This window comes from Amphiura filiformis, chromosome 1 (assembly GCF_039555335.1).
Source record: "Amphiura filiformis chromosome 1, Afil_fr2py, whole genome shotgun sequence".
NCBI classification, from domain to species: Eukaryota; Metazoa; Echinodermata; class Ophiuroidea; order Amphilepidida; family Amphiuridae; genus Amphiura; species Amphiura filiformis.
The window spans coordinates 35,019,189-35,044,323 of record NC_092628.1 but is presented as its reverse complement, the minus strand read 5'-3'; the positions used below and the strand labels follow the sequence as shown (position 1 = coordinate 35,044,323).

At 37.7% G+C, this 25,135-nt stretch overlaps 1 protein-coding gene across 1 annotated transcript; it reads left to right on the top strand.

Moving 5' to 3' along the window:
* Positions 1-777: 777 nt before the first annotated feature.
* LOC140146159 (thialysine N-epsilon-acetyltransferase-like) lies at positions 778-24,895 on the top strand. The gene is made up of 4 exons (XM_072167920.1): positions 778-1,078; positions 20,505-20,693; positions 21,458-21,498; positions 23,886-24,895. Exons 1-4 carry the CDS (start codon positions 955-957, stop codon positions 24,129-24,131), a joined length of 600 nt encoding a protein of 199 aa, XP_072024021.1. The 5' UTR covers positions 778-954; the 3' UTR covers positions 24,132-24,895.
* Positions 24,896-25,135: the final 240 nt, after the last annotated feature.

Sequence of the window (25,135 nt, the reverse complement as noted above, 5' to 3'; positions counted from 1 at the left end):
GACACATGACCATCACAATCGTTGAATATCCTTTTTATGGGACACCCTGTAATAACCAAAACTTGAACTATTAAACTATTAAAAAGAAACCTCAAATAATTATTCTTGCATGGCCAACTGAAAGGAATTAATTCTCTCATTGAATTTGGTCGGGAAAAGGTCATGCTAACATATATAGCATTTCACGTGATTTCACATGCGTTGCAGGCATTCGCTAAAGCTTTCCTTAGGAAGCGTAGACTTGCTAGAAGTACTCATGTATGTCCTTTAATCCATAGGTTTTTAGTCAGAAAACGCCAAAATGGGCTCGTGTCCCGGGCTCGTGCCCTCCATGAGGTCCGGTAACCGGCGTTCGAGTTTGGATTTCATCCCTTAGGTGTCAGATTATTATTATATAGCCTATAGGCCTATGTGAGAGATAGCTGTACCATATAACCTAATATAATAATAGCAAAGTTGGTTGCAGGATGAAATAGGCCTACACTTATAGCATGCAGATCCCAAGCCTCATTATAGGCTACCCTTACACAGTACATTTGTGTATGTATAGACCTAACTGCAGACAGAGTATTCTGTAGGCTATTAGGCCTAGGCCTACTTCGCGCTGGATCGTCAAAGTAGAGCGTCGCATTATAGTTTATTATATTGAACAGTTGAATACACATAATGATACACATGATCTTTTAGGCTAATATATTCCATTAAAATGATCAAGTGACAAAAAAAAATGCATGCTTGTAGCAAGTCTAATTAACAGTTCATAATTTACCGGTGTATGAACAACTTTTAAACTGAAGCGCAAGCTGTCAGGCGAAGCCGACACCTGTATCAAGATATAACCGCACGCACTTTTAATACAGCAAATGAACACGGCACCCGGGACACGGCACGGTATATATATAGTCAATAAATCAAATCACTTTTATACACAATAAAATAATTATTGGCGTGATTATGGCTTTGCAGTATGTTTTACGCTTTGCAGACCGAAGTGATTTTCCAGCAATACATAAGTTGCTACAGCAGATGACTGAGCTTCAAAATCATCCACAATACATGCAAACGGTGACTTTGGAAAGTACGTATTAAACTATTGTATATTCAAATCTATTAATAAAGCTGAAACTAAACATACGCTCACTATAAACACTGTCACTGAAAAAATATAGGGGTGTAAAATGCCACTTTTCGCGTGAATTTCTTTTCTTGACACTTTATATAGCTACTGAAAATGACAACACTGATAGCCAGAATGGAGTAAACTAGCATTGACTCTCCAAAGGAGTCACTTGATTATCACAGGAGAGTCAGTTGACTCTATCTGTGGGGTCAATTGACTCTACATTCAGAATCGTCGACGGAGTCAAGAAATTTATGACTCTTCAAGGGAGTCAGACTCTGTAATTGCTTGGCTCTTGACACCGTGGAATGTATATTCTCCCGGGGATGGTGGTCAAGCCAAATTTTCTCCATCGTGTCGTCTGACAATCGCCAATGGCGTGAAACTCAGAGTAAAGTCTCCTATTCCGGTAGGTCTATACTTTGAATTTTTATCTTGATGTACATCTATGTGTATCATTATTTTGTCTTTTTTCGGACAGTCGGAGTGACCCTGTAATGGAGTCTGGGCAAGAGGGTGACACTAAATTCTCTCTCTCTCTCTCTCTCTCTCTCTCTCTCTCTCTCTCTCTCTCTCTCTCTCTCTCTCTCTCTCTCTCTCTCTCTCTCTCTCTCTCTCTCTCTCTCTCTCTCTCTCTCTCTCTCTCTCTCTAGGTGCCATATCCTAAGACGTTGGCGATCATATCATATGCCACAATTCTCTGTTATAAGCCATCTCCAGAAGCTCTGTCGCTTTATGTTCAGCTCCCCTTTCTTTTAGCCAGTCTTTCAGATTTGATAACCACATCACTCTCTTCCTGCCTCTGCTCCTTGTTCCTTCTATTCTTCCTGTCAATACTAGGTTCTCGAAACCATCCTTTCTGAGGATATGACCAAGGAATTTGAGCTGCTTAACTCTGATTTCACGTAACAGCTTCCTGTTCACATTTGCTCTACTTAGGACATCGTCATTAGACACTTTATCAGTCCACGGGATCTTCATCATTATTCTTAGGAACCACATCTCGCAGTTCTCCAATCTTCTTTTAATGTCTGTTGTTATTGACCATGCTTCACTTCCATACATTAATACAGGGACGACATAGCAGTTGAGTACCCGAATTCTGGTCTCTACACTAAATTCACGGTTGTTCTATTAGCAACGCAAAACCTATGAAAAATTCCGCTGGTTTACTAGCTAGAAAGTGAGGCCAGTTATCGATCCGTTATGAATAATTCATGTTTGACCCCTTTGATCATGATAATTGATATTGGCAAATAAGAACATTGTTAGTTTTGCGAACTTTGCCTGTTCAATGAGAGTATAGCGCGCCCCAATACATCTGGGCATAAACCAGGCGAAAACGATCCAGTTTAATGAAATGGCGGACGGGTATTCCCATCAGGCACCAGTGATATGTTTTCAAAGAAAGTCTACTAATTTGATATAAAATGAAATTTTGCAATAGCAAAGTCAAAATTAGGACTTGCTGTCAATAATATGAAGCAGATATGTGACAGAGGCAAGGTGTGAAATACAAGTAGTATTTGAAGTTACAATAACCTTTGATACGCGACCTGACCTTCCATCATGGCGCCTTATTCGTCTTATGTATTTCTATTATGCTCTCAAGTAAAATAATATACCAATCTGCGCTAAACAGAGAGAATGTTACTTGGCTCCCAGCATGAATTATTGATTTATTGACGCAGCAGAATTTCACACCACCTGACTGACCTAGCTAGATTTTGAAGCTCTGCTCTTCAAATTCATAGTAAATTTCAAAGTTTATACACTTAATATATTTAATATGATACTAATTTTTTGTTATAACCAACTGGTACACGAAATATACTAGCTTATTACCTATACAGAAAGGTGATTATCAGCCTTCACTCCGGGCCTCAGCAATTTGACATGCCCGGTATACTATGCAGCCATTCTCCGTCTGGATAACATGACTGTCGCCCTCAATACGTCTGGACAAAAATTTAAATAACAATACGCTATTTACATATCAATGCAGCCTCATGCTAATTAAAGCTGCCGCTTCCAGGAGTTCTTCTATGGTCTGGGTTACTCTAGGAACAGAGTCCATCCAGAAGTGACTCTATGTCTAGTCAAATGACTCCTGTGTATAGTCATCAACAGTGACTCTTTATCGGGGTCAAGAAATTTATGACTCTTCAAGGGAGTCAAATGACTCCCAATATGGAGTCAATTTAGACATAGAGTCGCAGAGTGGCTGGACTCTTACTTTTAGAGTCACATAGACTCCAGTTTGGCTTTCAGTGAACATGAAACACTGAAATTGAGTACCACATAAGAATTGGAGGTGTCGGGTCCTTTTAAGTGTACCAAAATGCTAATCATAGGGCATGCAGTTTGTCTCGACATTTGAAAGGGGCGTGAATTCATTTTTTGGATACGCCATAATTAGGTAATACTCACATACATTCCCTATATGTATATACATGTACCACATGTAGTAAATCAGTCTGCTTTATCTGTATGTATTGTGCCTTTCTTAAGCAAATAGTTAAACACGATTTCATCAAACATTATAACAATAGCTCTTTTACAGTGTGCAATCATCCCGGGCAATAATTGGGCAATAATAGAGGATGTGCGTGAATTTATTGATTGGCTCCATACAAAGGATTTGAACCGGTGTCCTTCACCGTAATCATGGCGCAATGCAGTGCATTCAATCAAACGTTGTCGTCAACCTATTTGATCGTATAGTGCATTTGTTATGTGTGTGAGACGAGCTGTCGCGGTAGATTGCAATAGCTTGTAATCATGCTTTTGTTGAATGAATTTGAGTACTCCGCCATATTTACGGTATGATACGTCATAATCTAGGTTATTATTTGCATTGGATGTCTTGAATACGCTGGCGAAGTTGTGTAATAATCGGATTAATGCTATAACAGTAGGTGAATACAAGTTTTGAATATATCGCCTTGCAAAGCCCCATTCAGTAATCCCAGCGAAAGTGAAAAAAAATATCAAATTGTTACTTTTATAAAAAAATTTAATGAAAAAAATGGGCAAAAACCCGTAGTATCGACGAAGTTGAAGCCCCATTCAAATACCTGTGGCTAATACTGTCAGTATATAAATTACAGATTCACGTAAATGCATTATTTTTGTCTTAAATAGGCCTGCACGGTTTTCGGCTGAACCACTAGCAGAAGGCACCAAATTGATGTTTTGTGACCTTTGACATTCTTTTGTGACATGGTCAGTTCAATCATAGACCACGCCGAGTGTCCTTGACAGGTTTGACTCTGCTTCAGTGGTCATGAAAGAATTCAAAAGATAACCTCTGCCCCTACAATCCCAAGCAATTGTCTGAAACTGCTCTTCGGATGATGTATCATAAGAACTCAGTCGTCAAATGATGATAGTCATATAATGACCAAAAGATTATTACTGACTATATCATTGAAGACTGAGTTCCGCAGTCTAGTATAAAATCTGAATTTTGATGATTTTTACGATCGTCCGGATGAAAAAATCACTGAATGGGCCGTTAGTTCCCTCCTCTCCTTACCCTGGCAATATGAATCAAAGAAAAATAAAAAAAAATTAAATAAAACAAGAACAAAAAAGACAAGGAAAAGAAACAATAAAAAAAAAAAAATGAAAAGTTCGAACAATATTTGGTTTATAAAATTAATGTGACCGTGATGAGGCTCGAACTCACCACCTTCCGATTTAAAGTTCGAAGCGCTCGTGTACCAAATTCTGATGCCTTACCAAGTGAGCTGTGCTCCTGAGATATGAAATAAAAATAAAATAATACACTGTATACCTGCTTGTGTCGGTAATTGATTTGCTCATATTCCATAATGGTACATACAGTGCAACAGAGCAAAAATGCCCAAAATTTAAAAGCTATATAATTTATGAACAATATACACTACACATAAAAATACTAATACAAGGGCATTTCAACATAAGAATCCAAACAATTAAGTACCAACATGCACAGCTTTGTCCTTATATCACATTTGGGTTTTTAACAAAATGTTATCAAACCTCTACTGTGATTGGCAGCTGCACAAGGCATCTCTTTGATAGCTGAGAATGGCCATCCATTCAGCAAGTAGCTACTAACTGACCTTGACAGGCTTGAATGAGCACTGTCATCTGCTACAAAACCATCACACTCTAGGACCTGGTCACTCCATAATGCTACAGGGAGCACAGTACTGTACTTTGACAATGGAGTGAAAGACTATTATTATTGATTAGGCGCGGATTTTAAAAGTACAGCTCCTATGCGTGTATAGCAAAAAATTGGAATAGAATGTTTGGAGTCATGTAATTAAAATACTAAATGCATTCTGCAAAATGTACTCTGACCAATTTATAAAGCATTTCATTAGCTTTAATTTGACACATTGTTTGACATGTTTGGCATTATGGTAAATCATTAAATAAAATATTTATTAATTAATCAATTATGTCAATTAATTAAAAATTTAATGCAAATATGCATATTTTCTCTGACAGAATTGTAGGATTTGACAAGAGCCATCTTTCTTGTAAGTTTGATTCTTATAACATACCGGTATCGTATTGCGTCCCGTTATAGTTGCAGAAAAAAATACGCGTGCAGGACGCGTAATTTCTTTCTGCAACCATAATGGGCCGCAATGCGATAACACATAGTACATATATGAAATTATAGGCCTATGAGGCTAGATATAACACGAGTTTATTACCAATATTATTTCCTCTTACTTAATAAAATAAAAAGAAATCGATATAATTAAAATTCTACAAGGGTTTACCTGGGGTTCGAACCCACAATCTATGTATCCATAGTCTAATGCCTACACGACTGTGCTATGATTCGTTGTGCCAGAAATGTGTTTGTTTATGATACTTATTGATTACGGAATAAAGTGCATACACACAATATACTATTACTTGTATATTAGTACTAATAAATACGAATATAATCCTAACCCTAACCCTTACCATAACCCTAACCCTAAGCCCTAACCCTAACCCTAACCCTAACCCTAACCCTAACTCCTAAACCCTAAACCCTAATAATGGTAATAAACTCGTGTTATATCTAGCCTCATAGGCCTATAATTTCATGTATGTACTATGTGTTATCGCATTGCGGCCCATTATGGTTGCAGAAAGAAATTACGCGTGCAGGACACACATAAACGCAGACACACACACACCCCAGAGGATCGTACCGTTTTACAATCGTATAACATTCATTGGCGCTATTAGTAGTAGTAAATTCCATTTTTTTTTTGCTTTACCTCACTTGTTCTGCTCAAAATTAAAAGGGGACATATCTGACAGTAAAAGCTTACATTTTATGGAAATTATTATTATTATTATTTTTTTGTAGACAGCTGTCTTTATTACAAGTTTCTTAATACATAGTACTGTCACTTAATCAGTGACCTCAAAATACATTAACGTGCATTTCATTTATTAATATTAGTTACATAGTCATTTCAAGAGAGTTATAAGAGGATTGAAAAACAAGCAACAAAAATAAGGGAAAAGAGCAACAGAATGAGCGAATAGAACTAACTGCTGATTATTTTGTACTCAAATTGAGTAGAAAACAAAAAACAAACAATCAACAATAAGCTCCACCCGAACCACCCGGCGACCCCCTCCACCACACATTGAGCATGTTGAGCATATTTTACTTTCTTTACTATGGATTAAAAATACACAGGAATGAAAAATTATATCATAACATTAATAGTTGCCAGGATTGCCACTCATTATTAAACTTTTGTAACTTTAGGCTACATACTGCTTGGTATTTCAAAACATTATAATAACATTTAAGTTCCCTTTTAAAAACATCTAAGTTTGGTCGTTTCTCTGTCATCTTTACTCTATACAAATGAAATTTTGCAATAGTCAAAATCAGTGTTAGAATTAAATCATATTTAGATCCAAAAAAAAGAATTAACTGAGGGGTCATAGCTAGATCTATACTGATCTTGTCTTTTATCCAATCTTTGAGATCTTCCCAAACATTTCTAGAAAAAGGGCAATCCACAAAGAGATGCTTGATTGTTTCTGGATTTATCTTACAAAAAGTACATAAGTCATCATCACTTATGTTCATGTATTTGTGCCTATGATACTCTGATTAATTCTGTATTGAAACCATCTCAGTTTAATATCAGTGGAAAATTTGAAATTTAAGGTACATATTTTTTTCCAATCATCATTCTCCATTCCAAATTCCATTTGCCACTTTGACTTACTCATTGTATTCTTCATCTTTGATTCAATAGAAATATCATAGAACATTTTGCACCCTTTTCGTTGCTTAAAAAGTAGTTCCATATTATACGGCTGAAAAGGGGAGGCTAGTTTGGAGCCTATAGTACCATTGTAATTAAAATTTGACTGAATTGCCCTAATAATACCATTGTACTCTAAGAAATTGGTCTTCACTTTATAAAGTTTTGTAAATTCGACAATCGACAAAAAGGATCCGTTTGCATTTAAGAGATCATTTATAAACAGCACACCCCTTTTTTTCCAATGGGCATAACAAACTGATTTACCACCAATCTTTATTTTATCGTTCCACCACAAATATTGTTTTGCAATACGGTTGAAATCCAGATTATTATTATTTACAATGTTTATAAGTGAGGACCAAGAAAACAGAGTATCATACCAGAACTTATTATCTATCATGTTTTTCATGTCATTAAAGCGATACATACCAAGGCAACAAATATCATCACTTATTTCATTAAAACAAAGACGAAATAGCTTAACCCATTTTTGATCACCACAGGCAACCCTCCGAATCCAATTTACCTTTAAAGCATTTATATGCATTTCTACATTTGGCATCTTTACTCCACCATTCTCATAATTTTGCACAAATTGTATTCTTTTAACTCGATCTGGCTTGCCGTTCCAAATATATTTATATATCTCTTCATTTACCGTTTTGATAAATTCCTTGCTTGGGTTTGGTAGCATTTGAGTAATATAACTTATTTTTGGCAAAGCTAATGATTTCACAACTACAACCCGTCCCAACACCGTTAAATTTCTTTTTTTCCAACTTGATAACAGTTTTCGTATCAAAAGAAGTGCTTTATCATAATTATCATTTACCATTTGAGCAAGGTTTGTACTAAAAGAAATGCCTAGAAACTCAAAGCTACCATTGAAATTCCATTGTATTTTTAAATTTTTACTAATTATAGTATTTCTGAATTTCTGAGACCCAATCCATACTGCAACCGTTTTATCAATATTAATTTTCAAACCAGACATCTCATAAAATGATTGCAATGTTTTAAAGGCACTTTCCAGTGATTTTTCTGTACCATCAAGAATTAATGTAGTGTCATCTGCATACTGTGCAATTTTAAAATTCATATCATTTATGCAAATTCCTGTTATATCCTTATTTTGTCTAATCATTGTAGATAATACCTCCGCACATAAAACGAAGATATATGGCGACAGAGGATCGCCTTGTCTACAACTGCGCTGAATTTGGAACGGTTTAGATATATTTCCATTTATGATTACGGAAGAAGATGCGTTCTTATACAAAGCCATAAACCATCTGCAAATGTCTGATCCGAAATTAAATACCCTTAAAGTTTCAAGAATAAAATCATGCGAAACCGTGTCAAAAGCTTTTTCAAAATCTATTAGTAAAAGCATCCCCGGAATTTCATTAACCTCTGTATAACTTAACAAATCATAAATAAGGCGAATACTTTCACCAATGAATCTATTTGGGACAAAACATGTTTGATCTTCTGAAATTAAATATGGCAAACCGATTTTATACGGTTTGCAATACATGCAGAGGCCAATTTATAAGAAACATTTAGAAGCGAAATAGGCCTCCAGTTTTTTTAAGAATCTCCTTTTGGCAGAAGAGTAACGTGACCCCTTTTTTGAACTTGAGTAAGAGTCCCAATTCTAAAACCTTCATTTAATGACCGAAGAAGAAAACAAGATATTTCCAACCAGAAGCATTTGTAAAATTCCGCTGTAAAACCATCAGGTCCGGGTGTCTTGTTGTTTTTCATGTTTTTCAAAGCATATGTGAGCTCAGAAAGAGTAATTTCACCCTCTAAGGTATTTGATTGCATTTGCGTTAATTTGTTTATGGAAGCATAATCATCAATTTTAACATTATTATTTCCACCTTTTTCTTTATACAGATTTTCATAAAAAGATACTACCTCTTTCTCAATCTCATCTTGAGATGTTGCTTCTGTGTTGTTACCTCTCACAATTCTAACCATTTGTTTGTTTACAAAGTTTCTTTTTTCAAGATTAAGAAAATATTTGGTGGGTTTCTCTCCTCCTCTATCCATCGGACCTTTGTTCGAATAAAACATCCTTTAATCTTTCTACTACGAATATCCTCAAGTTCATGTTTAGCATTATCTAACTCATTCTTTAAAATTTCAACATTAGGGCTGTTTTTCAATGATGCCTCCTCGTATGACGTATTTAAGTTTTCTATTAATTTGTCAAGTACTTCTTCAGACTTGTCCATCTCTCTCTTTCTTTTGAGGAGTATGCTATAGTAGCGCCTCTGATTTCCAAAAGCAGTGCTTCAAAAACAGTTGATCATTAATAGTTAGTTCTAACTCATTTGGATCAATATTGTTTATATTTTCTCTGTCATACGGCGAAGCAGCATAGATTTGTTTTACTTTAGTTATCGAATCCTTAACTACTTTTACATATTCATCATCTTCAATTAAATCGTTATTCAACTTCCACGAACCTCGTCCCCTTCGTATATTATTACTCTTCCTTAGGCCAATGACTACCATGGAATGGTCAGTCCTATATCCTGGTAGAATGTCTGTTTGACCAATTATATTCAAAATTTCAGAAGAAATCAAGAAAAATCCAGCCTAGCTTGTTTTATGGGATTGTTTCTTCTCCAGGTAAAACGTTTTATATCTGGGTTCATAATTCTCCAAGGGTCACACAGACTCAAATCTTCTTTTATTTTTAAAACAGCTTCTTTTGCCTTTGGATTATTAATATTCAAATAATTAAATGTATCTAAATTTTGATCCTGGACTAAGTTAAAATCACCACATACAATACAATGTGGGTTACCAACGTTTTCGATAACATTTTTAACACGATTATAAAAATCTGGATTATCCTCATTTGGACCATACAGACAAACTATCGTGATATCCATTGACATCATCGTAATATCAAGTACAATCCAATTACCTGCTTGATCCCGCTGAATATTACGCACTTTGAAGTCAAAATTGTTATTCATTAACACTGCCACGCCCCTGGCATTTGTCTTATAACCTGCTGTATAACATTCATATCCCCATTCTGATCTGATCATATTTTCCCATTTCTGGTCCCAGTGTACATCCTGAAGGCAATAAATTGAACATTTCTTTTTCCTTAAATAATTTAAAACATCTCTTCTCTTAGATTTATCACTCAATCCTCTACAGTTTACAGAACATATATTTATAGTACTATCCATATTCTTTAACCATGTAAACATCATGTTTAACAGAAACCTTCATTTGGTTTTTGATTACAACAAACATAACTTGATTCACAGCTGTCTTTTTATGAAAAATATAATACATACCACACACAAAACTATATAAAAGTAGAAAAAAAGAAAGTTGCAAAAACAACAAAAGCAAGAAAGAGAAAAAAATCCAACCACCGAGCCCACCAAGAAGATAAATTTTTGGGAAAAATTATGATTTTTACCTTCAAAGATTTATAAATCATCAAGCATGTCAAAAACTTTTTGTCACATATTAATTTCCACTATGTTTTACTATTCATAAATGTGCAAGCAAGCAAATAAATGATACAAAACATTTTTATACAATGATTTCTCAAAACAACTTGTTTCATTTATACTGATATTTGTTTAATATCAGAGATGCATTTTTTTACTTCTAAGATTTATAAATCATCAAGCATGTCAGAAACTTTTTGTCACAGATTAATTTACACCGTATGTTTTACTATTCATAAATGTGCAAGCACGCAAATAAGTGATACAAAACATTTTTATACAATAATTTCTCATAGCAACTTGTTGTTTCATTTATACTGATATTTTTTTTTATATCAGAGATGCACCTTTTTACTGTTAACGAGAACATATGAGGGGGATTTTCACACCTCCTTGATATTTAGATTTGATCTGTTCAACTGTTCATATTATATATTGCATTTAAATCGTTCACATTTTGGAGTTTATAACATTTCATGTATTTTAGTGCTAAAGTCATTTAATTTATGCAGATTTACATATTCATCCTGTGTATTTCACCCATGGCCCCTGTCGTTGTTCCTTGGCTCTGTGTTCCATGATGACTTCTGTGCCTATGACTTTGATTCTTGTTACTCTGCCTTCTCTTCTTAGTTTCTTCGCTTCTGCTACCAACATTCCTCTCTTTCGCTTCATTTCTGCGGGTAGATCAGTATATACCATCACTGGTTTCCGCCCAGGTACATAGTCTCTGTTTTTTGCTAGTTCCAGGATTTTATGGAAATTATGTTTAACTATTTGCTTAAACAGCAAAAAACAGATAAAGCAAAATTACTATACATAGGACTATACATGTATGGTATGCCAGGGACTGTTTAAGAATATATCATTAGATTTATGATATTTACTTCGAGGACTGTTATATATCATCAAAAATGTGAAAAATATCAAATTTTGATAATTTGTCATAAAATTTGTATTATTTCAAACAATGAAATTTATTTGATATCAGAAAGACATTCTTCGTATTTAGAATGCAATTCGATATGTCTGATGTGCTCTCATGTCCCACAAAAAAATGTGGAAACGCTCAAAACGCTCATTCCAGATCCCTTAATTTGGTTAATTTTCTTTGTCTTTTTTTGTTCTTTTCTTGTTTTCTTTTTTGTTTTCTTTTTTTTTCTTTGATTTATATTGCCAGGGTAAGGAGAGGAGGGAACTAAAGGCCCATTCAGTGATTTTTTGATTTTTTTTTTTTTCATCCCGACGATCGTAAAAATCATCAAAATTCAGATTTTGGATACTAGACTGCGGAACTCAGTCTTCAATGATAGTCAGTAATTTTATATTTTGGACATTATTATGACTATCATTTGAGGACTGAGTTCTTATGATCCGAGGAGCAGTTTCAGACAATTGCTTGGGATTATTGGGGCAGAGGTTATCTTTTGAATTCTTTCATGACCACTTAAGCATGGTCAAACCTGTCAAGGACACTCGGCGTGAATTGAAAGACCATGTCACTTGCCACAAAAGAATGTCAAAGGTCATAAAGCACCAATTCGGTCCCGGGATCTGGTCATTTGGTGTCTTCTGCTATCTAAAGGCCTATGGCTGATTTTGTACCTTTCGTCATTGTCATAGATGTGCTAACAAAGCTTGCTAGTGCAGTGGTTCAGCCGAAAGCCGTGTGTGTCTAAGGCAAAAAATAATGCATTTACGTGAGTCTGTAATTTCGGTACTGACAGTATATAAATTAGCTACATGTATTTGAATGGGGCTTCAACTTCGTCAATACTGTCGTTTTCCTGTTTTGTTATGAGTATACAGGTCATTCATTCTCTTCTGGGGAGTCACTAAATTTGTTGCAGGGGCCGGGTCAGGGTAAAATGTAGGGGTCCAAAGTGAGCTTAAACGTATCATGTTTACAACTTCGGAGAGATTATGGATTAGGACATAAACGGTGGTATGAGTAATACTGATACCACATAACTTTAAAAAACACGCTTTTCAGTAGTTTTACCTTGTTTAATGGTATAATTATCAAAATTATACATAATACGCTGATGGGGCAGGTCCGCCCTCCAGTTTGGGGTAAGTCCGCCCGGGGAAGATATAGGGCGAACATGCCCCATCCTCAAAAGGGCGAACGTGCCCCTTGTGCACATTTTCTTCAGGGTATGCAAAATGCAAATCGAATAAAGAGTATAACTGCATTAAATCTTTGACAAATCCCATATGTTCCCAATACAGATTTCCATTAAAACAATTTGTATTTATGTATCAATGATAATACAACATTATTAATGCATTAAAAAATTACGTTTTGGTGTAATATTTTTGTTTTGGCTGCAGTTCGATGAACACATCCCTATATGTCGCGTAGCTAGTATGAGAAGTTTATAATGACCTATGTCACCTAATTTTACTATCACCAAATTCCCCGATAGCCGTAGAGCTGAGAAACAAGGGGTGGGCGAACCTGTCCCTAGGGCGAACACTCCCCGCTCTCCCCTATTAATCCGATTATTACATAACTTTGCCAGCGTATTCAAGACATAGGTTATGTAAGGGATAAACTGTACATGGGTATAGAGGCCCTGCATGCTTTTATCGATTGGCTCCAAACAAAGGATTTGAAAAGTGTCCTTCACCGTAATCACGGCGCACAGCCCATTCAATCAAATGTTGTCAGTGTGCGAGACGAACGATGTATAAATCTGGAGGTCACATCATCACTTATCATGCTTATTGTAAAAAGTTTGTCCAATGCATATACTGTGTGCAGGCCTATTGTTCCCGGGTATTGTCAATGCAGTCAAGCAAACAGGTATTACATTTTGAAAAGGCCGCTATAGTATTTTCACAGGGGTGTCTTGAATGGCCAATCATATGGGACATAATCAAATTGCAGTGACTGCTTCCTTTGTTACCACATGTCAGTCATCTTGTGATTATTGGACCATGTAAACCTGCAAAAAACGAGACAAAGTACAGGCCCTATGATTTCATTGACGCCAATGTGCTGTTAATTGACACGCCACAGCAGTGTATTCAATGGTGTCATTTGACACTCCGATTTACTCCAGTAGTAGAACCTGTCACTTACACCCCAAGGGAGGATGTCACTACACCCCAAGGGAGGGAGGGAGCTTAGTTCTACTACGTACTAGTACTCTTCTGGGGTGTCAACTCGTCTGTCACTTGACACCTTCATAGTGTTGATTTGAGCTTTTCGCGTTGTGCACATGCGTATTGTTTTAACACTGCCCGTCTGCGCAGCAAAGTGGTCGTGTGAAATCGGGAGCTCCGTCTAAAATGTGAGTAGGCCGAAAGTAGGAGCTTCAATTCATGTTGCGTTATTGCGCGCAGGACATTCGGAACGACTCTCACCCCCTATGCAATTAAAAGTTCGTTGTAAAATAGAGAGCCATGTTATATTTGATTCGATACAAGCACACTGTTATTCAGTACAAACTAATATTTTGTCTTTTTTTTTTTTTCATGATTGTTGTCTCGTTTGGCTACTTTGCCAATGGTTGGATCAACGTTGGCAAATGTTTGGCTAAAAGTCAAATTACTCCAGGGAAATTACTATCATTGGGCTGACGGACAAAATTGGGTTGGGCCATTGTTCACCTACCAACATTGTGCCAACATGCAGCAATATGATGTGCCAACGTTAGGCTCACTATGCTTTGCTATCGGGACATGCTCGGAGCGTGCAAAATTCTGCACAAATTTCACAAATACAGAACTTAATTTTGGTTATAATGAAGTTCAGTGAATTTCGGTTTTTATGCGAATAGATTTTAAATCATATTCAATATAAACACGCTGATTGAGGTGTGAGATTAGATAATGTTTCAAATATTTTGAGCCATATTATTTCATTCAGTTCAAGCCATTTAATTTAAAAAAAACCAGTAGAGTACCAAATATTGGTAAATGGTAAAAGACAGAAAAAGTAAAAAGACAAGTTTGGAGTTATCAGTGAGAGTTGGCAGAAAGCTGAAAGAGTTATATTGTTATGGACACGATGGGTGTAAGCGCGAAAATGTTGAAGGTCAGGTCAAGGTCATCCGAGGTGAATTGCATGTTCACAATTCTACGCCAAAAAGTTAAAAGTGCATAATGAGATTGTGGGATAGGCTTTTACGACGGGAATTCATAACAATTAGTGGGTTTTTAGCGGGTTCGCCGTCGGACAAGTTTAGAACTGTCAAGCTTTCGTCAGGAGTAGCTCTGACTTCTTCAGGACAAAGTACCTAAGAATTAGACATGTAGACCGCCCCTTGTCTACTGATGACTCTGAAAAGAGCCGTTTGCTGAAGACTGCCCTTGTCAACAGAAACTAGCAGATCTCGCCTATCTGCTGATTTTGTAAGTTTTGGTGGCTCTGAAAAGAGCCGTTCAATGAAGACTGCCCCTTGTCTACAGAGAACTAGCAGATCTCGCCTATCTGCTAATATAAAGGTTTTGGTGGCTCTGAAAAGAGCCGTTTGCTGAAGACTGCCCCTTGTCTACAGAAACAAGCAGATCTCGCCTATCTGCTGAATTTGTAAGTTTTGGTGGCTCTGAAAAGAGCCGTTTGCTGAAGACTGCCCCTTGTCGAAGATGCAGAGACAATGATATTGTTCCTAAAGGTCTAATGCCCACAACGGGTCTCAAGTCTAATAAAGCAAAACGCATTATGCTACAAGCTGGTCTATCTCTTGTCAGAGCCACGATTAATGAAAATCGACAGCAAATGCAACGTATATCCAATGAAATAAATCAAACGTACAATTGGCTCAAAGATAATATGAATGAAATGGATTTTAAAACTGTATCACGTGTGGCCAAGATAGCAGCCGACAAAACATACTCACGTGTTAAGCAAGAACATCTTCAGAAATTTGCCCGTCTAAAACAAGAAAACCTGCCGGTCAACATCCTAAGGCGGGATTGGCGAAATAAGAGTGACTTTCCTCAAAATACAGTCCGCAATGAAAGTAGTAGGGAACTTAGTGAATCTGAAAATGCTATCTTAAGCAAAGGCATGAATTTCTCACCAACTCCAACGAGCATTCCGGTCAAAGAGTTAATAGCGGCGACCGAACACGGCTTAAAAGACTTATGTGAAGGTGAAGCCAACCTAGTGCGAAGTGATGTTTTCAGGGTTCTCAAGAAAGCCAAAGTTCCTCAACCAAATATATCTCGAGAAGAGAGAGAAGCGTTGAATTCACTCAAGAATGATGATTCCATAATTGTCCTTCCAGCAGACAAGGGCGGTCTACCGTTGTTATGGACAAAGATAAGTACCAAGAGAAAATGAACAACTTATTGTCTGAAGGCGATACTTATCAGGTCATGAAGAAAGATCCCACCCTATCTCTTGAACGCAAGATAGGTAAGGCCATCTCTGAGTTGAAGGAACAGAACAAGGTTGATAAGAAAAAGGCATCACATTTAACACCTAAGCACACTGTGTCTCCACGTATATATGGTCTACCGAAGATTCACAAAGAAAACATGCCACTTAGACCTATTGTCAGCTCAATCAATTCACCATGCTACAATTTAGCGAACACCTAGCGGATATATTGACACCCTTATCAGGGAAAGGCACTTCCTACATCAAGAACTCGCAACATTTTGTTGAAAAGGCAGGGCAAATACCCATAGAACCAGGTGACTTATTGGTCAGTTTTGATGTGGTATCATTATTCACTAATGTACCAATTGATGATGCTAGTAAGATTATAGGAGATATCTTGCGTGATGATGATACACTTAAAAACAGAACACGCATGACAAGCGATGAGATCGTAGAACTTATGAAGTTATGCCTCACATCTACGTACTTCAAATGGCAAGGGAAATTCTATGAACAAAAAGAGGGTCAGGCAATGGGTTCACCCCTCTCCCCAATATCATCGAATATCTTCATGGAACACTTTGAAACCAAAGCACTAGATACGTATCCTTTGAAACCCGTTGCTTGGTTCAGATTTGTTGATGACACATTCGTCGTCTGGCGACATGGCAAAGACGAACTGGTCAAATTCCTAAGTCATCTCAACAATCAACACAAGTGTATCCAGTTCACAATGGAGATTGAGGAGGCGGGTGGCATACCTTTCCTTGATGTCAAAGTGCAGAGATCAGACACTAGCTTGAGTTTCGCCATATACCGAAAACCCACTCATACTGATCAATATCTTCATTTTAACTCTAGTCACCATATGTCTGCCAAGAACAGTGTTGTCAATACACTGGTTCACAGAGCACTGACTCTGTGTGATGAAGAACATCGAAAAGACGAACTCAAACACATTGAAAAAGCGTTGAACAAGAATGGCTATCCCTCAAACCTCATTCACAAGGCAATCAAGAAACAGACAGGAGAACGATCAGAAGAATTGGTGGACGATGAACACAAAGGCGTTTCCTTCATGCCATATATCAAAGGTGTATCAGACAAAATCTGTCGGTTTCTAAACCGATCAGGGGTCAAAACATTCTACTCTAGGTCGGCCAAATTAAGAGACATCCTAAGCCACCCAAAAGATCCTCTGCCCAAGGATCGTGCACCATGTGTACTCTATACCTTGCAGTTGTGGTGAGCAATACATAGGCCAAACCAAACGACCACTAAAGGTCAGAATATCTGAACACCGAAGAGCCACAAGACAAAAGAAAGAAGAAGGCTCGGCATTAGCTGAACATGCTTGCAAAGAAGGCCATGAACCTCTGTGGGACGAAACAACAAAACTGGCACAAGTTTCTCACTCGGGGATGAGGTTGACCCGTGAAGCGTTGGAAATCAGTGTTAATGAAACTTCTACTATCAATAGAAATGACGGCAAAGACATCAGTCGTATGTGGCGCTCTCTATTTTCAAACCAATCACAGAGCCGCTAATCTTATCACATCGTATGTGGCGCTCTCTATTTTCAAACAACCAATCACAGAGCCGCTAATCTGTACCACGTCCGCAATTAAGTGATATAAACGCTCATCGTGCATACAATCAATCAATCGGTCCATGAGTGGCCAAACGGTTCCTGGTAAGCCGTATACTTCTATTACAGTATATGCAGTCTACATGTTCTATGTTGACAAAGGGCAGTCTTCATTGAACAGCTCTTCATCAGAGCGAACAAACCTTTAATTTAGCAGATAGGCGAGGTCTGCTTGTTTTCTGTTGACAAGGGGCAGTCTTCAGCAAACGGCTCTTTTCAGAGCCACCAAAAACTTACAAATTAAGCAGATAGGCGAGATCTGCTTGTTTCTGTAGACAAGGGGCAGTCTTCAGCAAACGGCTCTTTTCAGAGCCACCAAAACCTTTATATTAGCAGATAGGCGAGATCTGCTAGTTCTCTGTAGACAAGGGGCAGTCTTCATTGAACGGCTCTTTTCAGAGCCACCAAAACTTACAAAATCAGCAGATAGGCGAGATCTGCTAGTTTCTGCTGACAAGGGGCAGTCTTCAGCAAACGGCTCTTTTCAGAGCCACCAAAACCTTTATATTAGCAGATAGGCGAGATCTGCTAGTTCTCTGTAGACAAGGGGCAGTCTTCATTGAACGGCTCTTTTCAGAGCCACCAAAACTTACAAGACAAGGGGCGGTCTACATGTCTAATTCTTAGGTACTTTGTCCTGAAGAAGTCAGAGCTACTCCTGACGAAAGCTTGACAGTTCTAAACTTGTCCGACGGCGAACCCGCTAAAACCCACTAAAAGTGCATAATGAGGTTGACTGAGTATTGTTGAATTGTCAAAATGTTCAAATTCGTGTCATAAAACGTAATCACAACTAAGCATCAAAACCATCTAACGCAGCTAGCTGTTACAAATACGCATATAGCGTCAGAACTAATAACTGTGTTCACAATATTTTAACATAGAAGGGTGGTTTATTTTATACGCACATACCCCATTTGTCCAATTTCGTTCAATGCAACAACACAGCAGCAGTGTTTTTAAGAAACACGTATACCCGAATTTAAAAGTTGCAGCTATTTGTATTGACAAGATAATGGATTTGAGTCCCTCTTTTCATGGTTATCCATTTCTCCCATGTTAAAGCAATAAATATACGTCACTTCTACGTCAATTTGAAAATAAAAAGTATTAACTTGTTGATCAAATTCGCTTAAAACATGTAAAAAGAGAATTTTTGGTCATTTTGATTACGGTTCCTTAAGGTTCTCAAGTGCCACGAATCCACAATATGGGAGGGTCAAAGGGTGTCAAGGTCGGTCAATGGTGCCAAGTTGGGGCAAGGAGAGTGCGTTAAAGGCCAATATTGGAATGTCATCTTTCCCTGGGTAATATCTACACCAGGCCAGCCCATGGCCAGAGGGTAACATGAGTAGGTTTGTTTCACCTTGAAGGCAAGGATAGTCTTGCAAATATGGGCCAACTTTCCCCTAGGCCATCTAATATGCCATTAATTACTTGGACTACAACTGGTATCTACTGGTCAGTTTATACTCTTATTTCCACATCTGTTATTTTTATATGAGCCTTTAAGGGTAGACGAGGTATTGTTGGTCGGAGCAACCTAAAAATCGATTTTCTTTATCTAGATCAATATATTATTGAAAAGTAACACCTTGATGTTTTGCAAAAGTTCATTCTACAAATCGTATACTTTGCAAACTTGCTAATTTATTGTTGTTAATGAGCTATGTACGTTTTACAAAAGTGTTGTTGTTTCAGCCCTCTTTACAACGTAACTCAAGAACCGCAGCACCTATAAAAGTATATCTGTGATATTTTAATTCTTCTACACGCTCGCTATGAATTGAGCAATGCAGTTTTTGCCAAAGCTCACTACCATTCGTAAGATGCTGTGAACTACCAAATCACAACAGTTTAAAATAATTAATAACCTTAAGGGAAAGACGGATGAGTCAAATGGTGTCATGTAATGTCAGTATGGGCCAATGGGTATCATTGTAGGTGAATGGGTGTCATGGTGGGATAAGGAGCGCCGGGGCTGTCGGGGTAGGTCAAGGTGGGTCATGGTGAGTCAAGAGATATGACGGGTCAGGGGGTGTCATGGATCATCAATGAGTGCCATGGTGGGTCATGAGGTGTCATGACGAGTCAAAGGTTAATATGGTTGCTCAAGGTTAGGACTCACTATGTGGGTAAAATTAAATGTTAATACATAAATGGGATCACTATACCTTATTTGAAATTAGAGATAGTGACCTTATTTAAAATTAGTGATACCGAACTTTACAAGTAAAGAACCTTATTTTGGAATCAGTAATATCGAACCACTGAATAAGGATCTTCTTTGTAATTAGTGATATCGAACCTTTAGAGATAACTATAGCGAACCTATAGGCTATATCGGTCCGGATATTACCGTTATATGGCGGTTCTTCTTGTGATGATCTTGTCATAGTTGCTGTTGTACATATTAGCACTACACCGATCCGGCTTCAAATGTGGTGGAGGATCGATCTGAATTGTCAAAAAGTGGCTGAAAAGAACAAAAAATGGGTCATTTTGCCGAAAGGTGGGAGGGACACGCACCCGGTTGACGCACATCGTTGTACTGATGAATTATATTTATGTTCAAGACTGACTAACTTTTTTACATTATCATTCACTGTTTTAGAGTTAATCTCGGATGGTTTTGGGCCTCGTCCATGGTACCACTGTATCGTAGCATGTATTAACCATCACGATCAAGATTCACATCAAGGAACGGAAATTGTAGGCTTTGCTATGTACACTTTTTCCTATGACGTTTATGGAGGAAGAACGATGTTTGGTCTTGAATTATTCGTGAAGCCAGAACACACAGGTAAAATGGTTATTGTCAGAGTTACCAATCTCCGTACATAAGAGTATTCAGCCCAGCGCGAGTTTCAACCATTTGGGTAGGTTACTTTCTGGAAACGACATGCCAAGGTAGTAAAATCTCACGCCAAGGTAGTATAATATCCCCAGGGCCACTCAAGTATGATATAATGTATGCACGCGTGACCAACTTGTGTTGAAAAAACCCCTAAATGAGTTTTACCCTACCAGCAAATTTAGCCCCGATAATAAGGTAATTTAATATGGTCACGCATGCGTACAGACTATTTATGTGAGCCCCCCCCGGGGTAATGTCTCACGCCAGGGTCGTAAAATGTCACACATCGTTACTAAGCCGGGGCCCGAGTTACTATCTCCGGGCCCCGACTGCCATAAACTGGTGTCAATCTTTGTCACTTTTGATTGTTTGGTAGCAAATTTGGTATCGTATTGGAGCTAACAAGATTCTGCACACGATCGTATCAATCACATCATAACAAGATCAAGCTTTGGTGTAGGACAGGTTACATGACTGCGGACTTTCTTTATTTGAGCAGTTTATAATAAAACATTATGTCCATCATGGGCAGGAAAAACCTCCCATGTGTCTTTGGCCCTTGAACATGTTTAAAGGCAAACCTCCTATGCAACATGCAGGTTTGTTTTAAGCATGTTCAAGGGCCACAGACACATAAAAGGTTTTTCCTACCCAATACATTGCCCTCCCATGGACGATTAGCCCCTAAAGGATGTATTTTTGCTTTGCAGGTCATCGCCTTGGAAAGGCTCTAATGGACGCAGTATTTCTGGTACGTAGTGCAGGTCTATTCGTTGTAGAAGTGACGCAATAATTGGATAAACAACCATAGCATCAATAGATGAATAGAATGTTTGACTATACGCTGGCGAAGTTACGTAATAATCGGATTAACTACCATAGCAATAGGTGAAAACAATTTTTGAATATACCGCGCTGCACTGATACTTCACGCGGTACCTCTTCATTGAACCATATCATGCTGATTACTTGCACCTGTAAGATTAGTATCTTTGAAAAGACCAGTATTGTATTCAATCTATGATTGCAGACATACACAGGTGATGAGTGTAACCTACTTGTAGTGCAGCGCGATATGTTCAAAATTGTTTTCACCCATTGCTATGGTAATTAATCCGATTAATTACGTAACTTCGCCAGCGTATATCGCCATGCACTACAACGTCCACGCGGTACCTATGCATTGAACCATATCATGCTGATCACTCGTACCTGTAAGATTAGTATCTTTGAAAGGAGCGGTATTGTATTCAATGTATGATTGCAGACATGCAAATGAGTGCAACCTGCTTGTAGTGCAGGGCGTTATATTCAAAATTGTTTTCATCTATATGGTTGTTAATTCTATCTATTACGTCACTTCTACAGCGAATTCTCGCCATGGATTATGACAATAGATTAAAAACTTTTCACATTATCTGTTACTGAAAAAAATCCATGCATTCTTGGCTAAATCAGGGCCGCTGATTTCAAATAATGAAGTCATAATTTACCCAGCACGTCACACTTTCTAGTTAGTTTTTACTGAGAATGATATATAAAAAGACATAAAATATATCCGTCATCATGTTTGGGTTAAACCGTCCTTGATACCCGGTTTTCAACACTGGAATGTCTTTATAGAATCCTTTCACCAAGTTCGTCACTTACATCACACACCGACATCGCCTGGCTAATAATTACTTGGTACAGCAGAGATACTAAAATAAATACCCGGATCGATACACGTGAATGTGCTATGCACGATTTGATATTCAGACGATAAATCTTTGGATACCGGGGTAGAAAATGATGAATATCTCCAGTATTTTTTTTGTTCTAAAGAAGCCATATTTAGATCCTTGCACTTGAGCATATTGTGTTGAAAGGATATGATAGTCATTAGCTTGAGTATTGAGAAAAAAGCGTGCGTCTTGAACTCAAAAACTGACCAAAATTCTGATTTTATATTGCGTTGGTCCTGTATGGACTACAGCGCGTAGGCTATAGCTGCACTCACTACTCCCGTTGAGGCAGTAAAAAAGTCGATAACCATTGACCTCAATGGCGTATACAAGCTTACTCACACACAGAGAAATCATTACCCGGCTATTGTCAGTAGCTTTAGTCAGGTCCCTCGGCTCATTATGCGTCTTAAAGGTCAGAACAAAATGGCCATGCTGTGGATTCAACCTACCATGGCGATTTCTGCCATGAAGATATCGGGGCGATGACACTGTGCATCACTCTTATACGGTGGGAAAAAATCAAGGCGAGTATACAAGAAAGCGCATTTTTAAACTTGGTGATGGAGGTACAACTTTTTGAATGACCTTCGTATTATTACCCATAAAACGTTTTGCGTTCGCTGGGATATGGACAAGAAAGATTTTACTATTCAGGGTAAAAATATGAGTTCTGACTAAATCGAGCATGCTGATTCCGAATCTAACGTCAGAATTTGTCCATCATGTCAGGATTTTAAGACATAGGCCTATGTAAGCCTATCAGCTACCCACAAGGGCGGAAAACTGGTGTTGGTTTCCATAAATCAGTGTGGTGTTGTGAATTTGTGATCACTACCACCATAGCTATCAGCTGTGATTCCTGGGCGGCGGTAAAACAATGTCTAAAATATTATTTTTCAGCACCGCTGTCACCCAAAGACCTCTTATTTTTTCCTTTCGATTTGTTACCCGAAGACCCTTATATTTCCATTTGAACAACAACGAGCCAGCTCGTTATATATCACTGCTTTTGTTACTTCTTTTGAAACAACAAAGCCATTTAGAACTAGAAATTAATTTTTTTAGACTATTTTTGACTCTCACCCAAAGACCCCATTTTCACACAATAGATCCAGAAAGTTCGTCTCTCACCCAATCTGACATATTTGAACATTTTGCTCTCACCGAATGCCAAAACGCACCCAATGACCCCATATTTTTTATATATATTTTACTCTCAACGAATACGTACCCCTTACTCCCGGGCCCTTACTGTGAAAGTTCATTCCAGCCCTACACATATATCCATTTCATATTGAAGTGCCCCCCTCCCCCTATCTGGAAGACGATCAACTACCGTACTTGAACAAAATCACTGAGTTTATTTTGTAAGTTGATTAAAGGTGATCTCGATGTTTTTCTTTCAATAAAGCATGCTGAGGAACAAGGTTGTACGACTGCGCAGTGCCTGGTATTCCATAACAATCTACCTGCACGTCGATTACACGCTTCGTATGGATTCGTTGATCAAACAACTGACGTTCCCGACTCGCAAAGAATCAACTTTTTGGAAATTGATCCCAAGCGTTTCCCGGATACATTGAAGAAAGCTGAAGCTGAACTCAAAACATACAAACATATTGGACTCAAGGGACGAAACATAAAGTCTAAATTATAAGATACGAACATAATAAATAGCTTATCAAATAATAATCAATCACTGTACAAATTGAGACAAATAATGCTGACGAGTAATACTAGTATGGGTTCTATATTAAAAGAGAAGGCTTGGTTTAAGGGGTTGTCATTTTCGCCCTATTTGCATGATTTTTCTCGGGGGGGGGGGGGGAACACCCAAATCTTTCGCATTGGTATGTTATTGGTCAAAGTCAAGAACTAAGTTGCAACCTACGGAAATATGAATGTATTTATATGAATAGGCTGGACCTATTTTGGAAATATGTGCTGAATAAACTGGTTCTATTTTGGAAATATGTGACGTGTCATGTCAAAAGGAGACGCTTTTGGGCAGGATATCAATTTTGAGGTTTTTACATATCTTAAATAAAGAGATATTTTGCTCCACAACGCCGTTTTCCCCAATGAAATCGGACATTCCTAAGCGAAGATATTTAGTTAGTAAATTATGGTATTATAAACTTGGAAATTGAGATATCGGTCTCTAAAATATTATTAACAATGTTGAGAGTAGGAATTACCTTGAACAAGAAATGTCTTTAAAAAAGACAATGCCTCAAGAGATTCCAGCGGGCACCATCTGTTATTTGCCATAAGAGATACTTGAAATGCTAGCTTTAAGCCTAGTACAAGGAACTTATACGATGTCCTCATATTCACAAACTGATACTATCTGTCCATCGTATAAGACTATTACCGTAAGGCAGCGTATTGAATGAATATTAAACAGTCAAGAATAAGCTCCGCCACCCGCTGTTTCGGATCCCTCACTGTCTCCCAAAACATCAAAAGCGTTGCGCGTATACTTAAGACTGTCCTTTTCACACAACGCAGACAAAGTAAGGCCAACTTGCCTACAAATGGTCAAATTTTGGCAAGAAATATCTCTGTGTAATCCTATGCAAGTCCCACATCACATCCATCACATCGATATCGGCGATCGTATTTTTTTACTGAAGTTAGGCTAGGCTGGTTACCACCAGC

Excerpts from the sequence above, each read along its gene's own strand:
- LOC140146159 (XM_072167920.1), top strand. The coding sequence starts at position 955 with ATGGCTTTGCAGTATGTTTTACGCTTTGCAGACCGAAGTGATTTTCCA. Across the intron at positions 1,079-20,504 it reads GCAAACGGTGACTTTGGAAA|AGTTAATCTCGGATGGTTTT; the intron begins GTACGTATTAAA and ends TCACTGTTTTAG. Across the intron at positions 21,499-23,885 it reads TAATGGACGCAGTATTTCTG|CATGCTGAGGAACAAGGTTG; the intron begins GTACGTAGTGCA and ends CTTTCAATAAAG.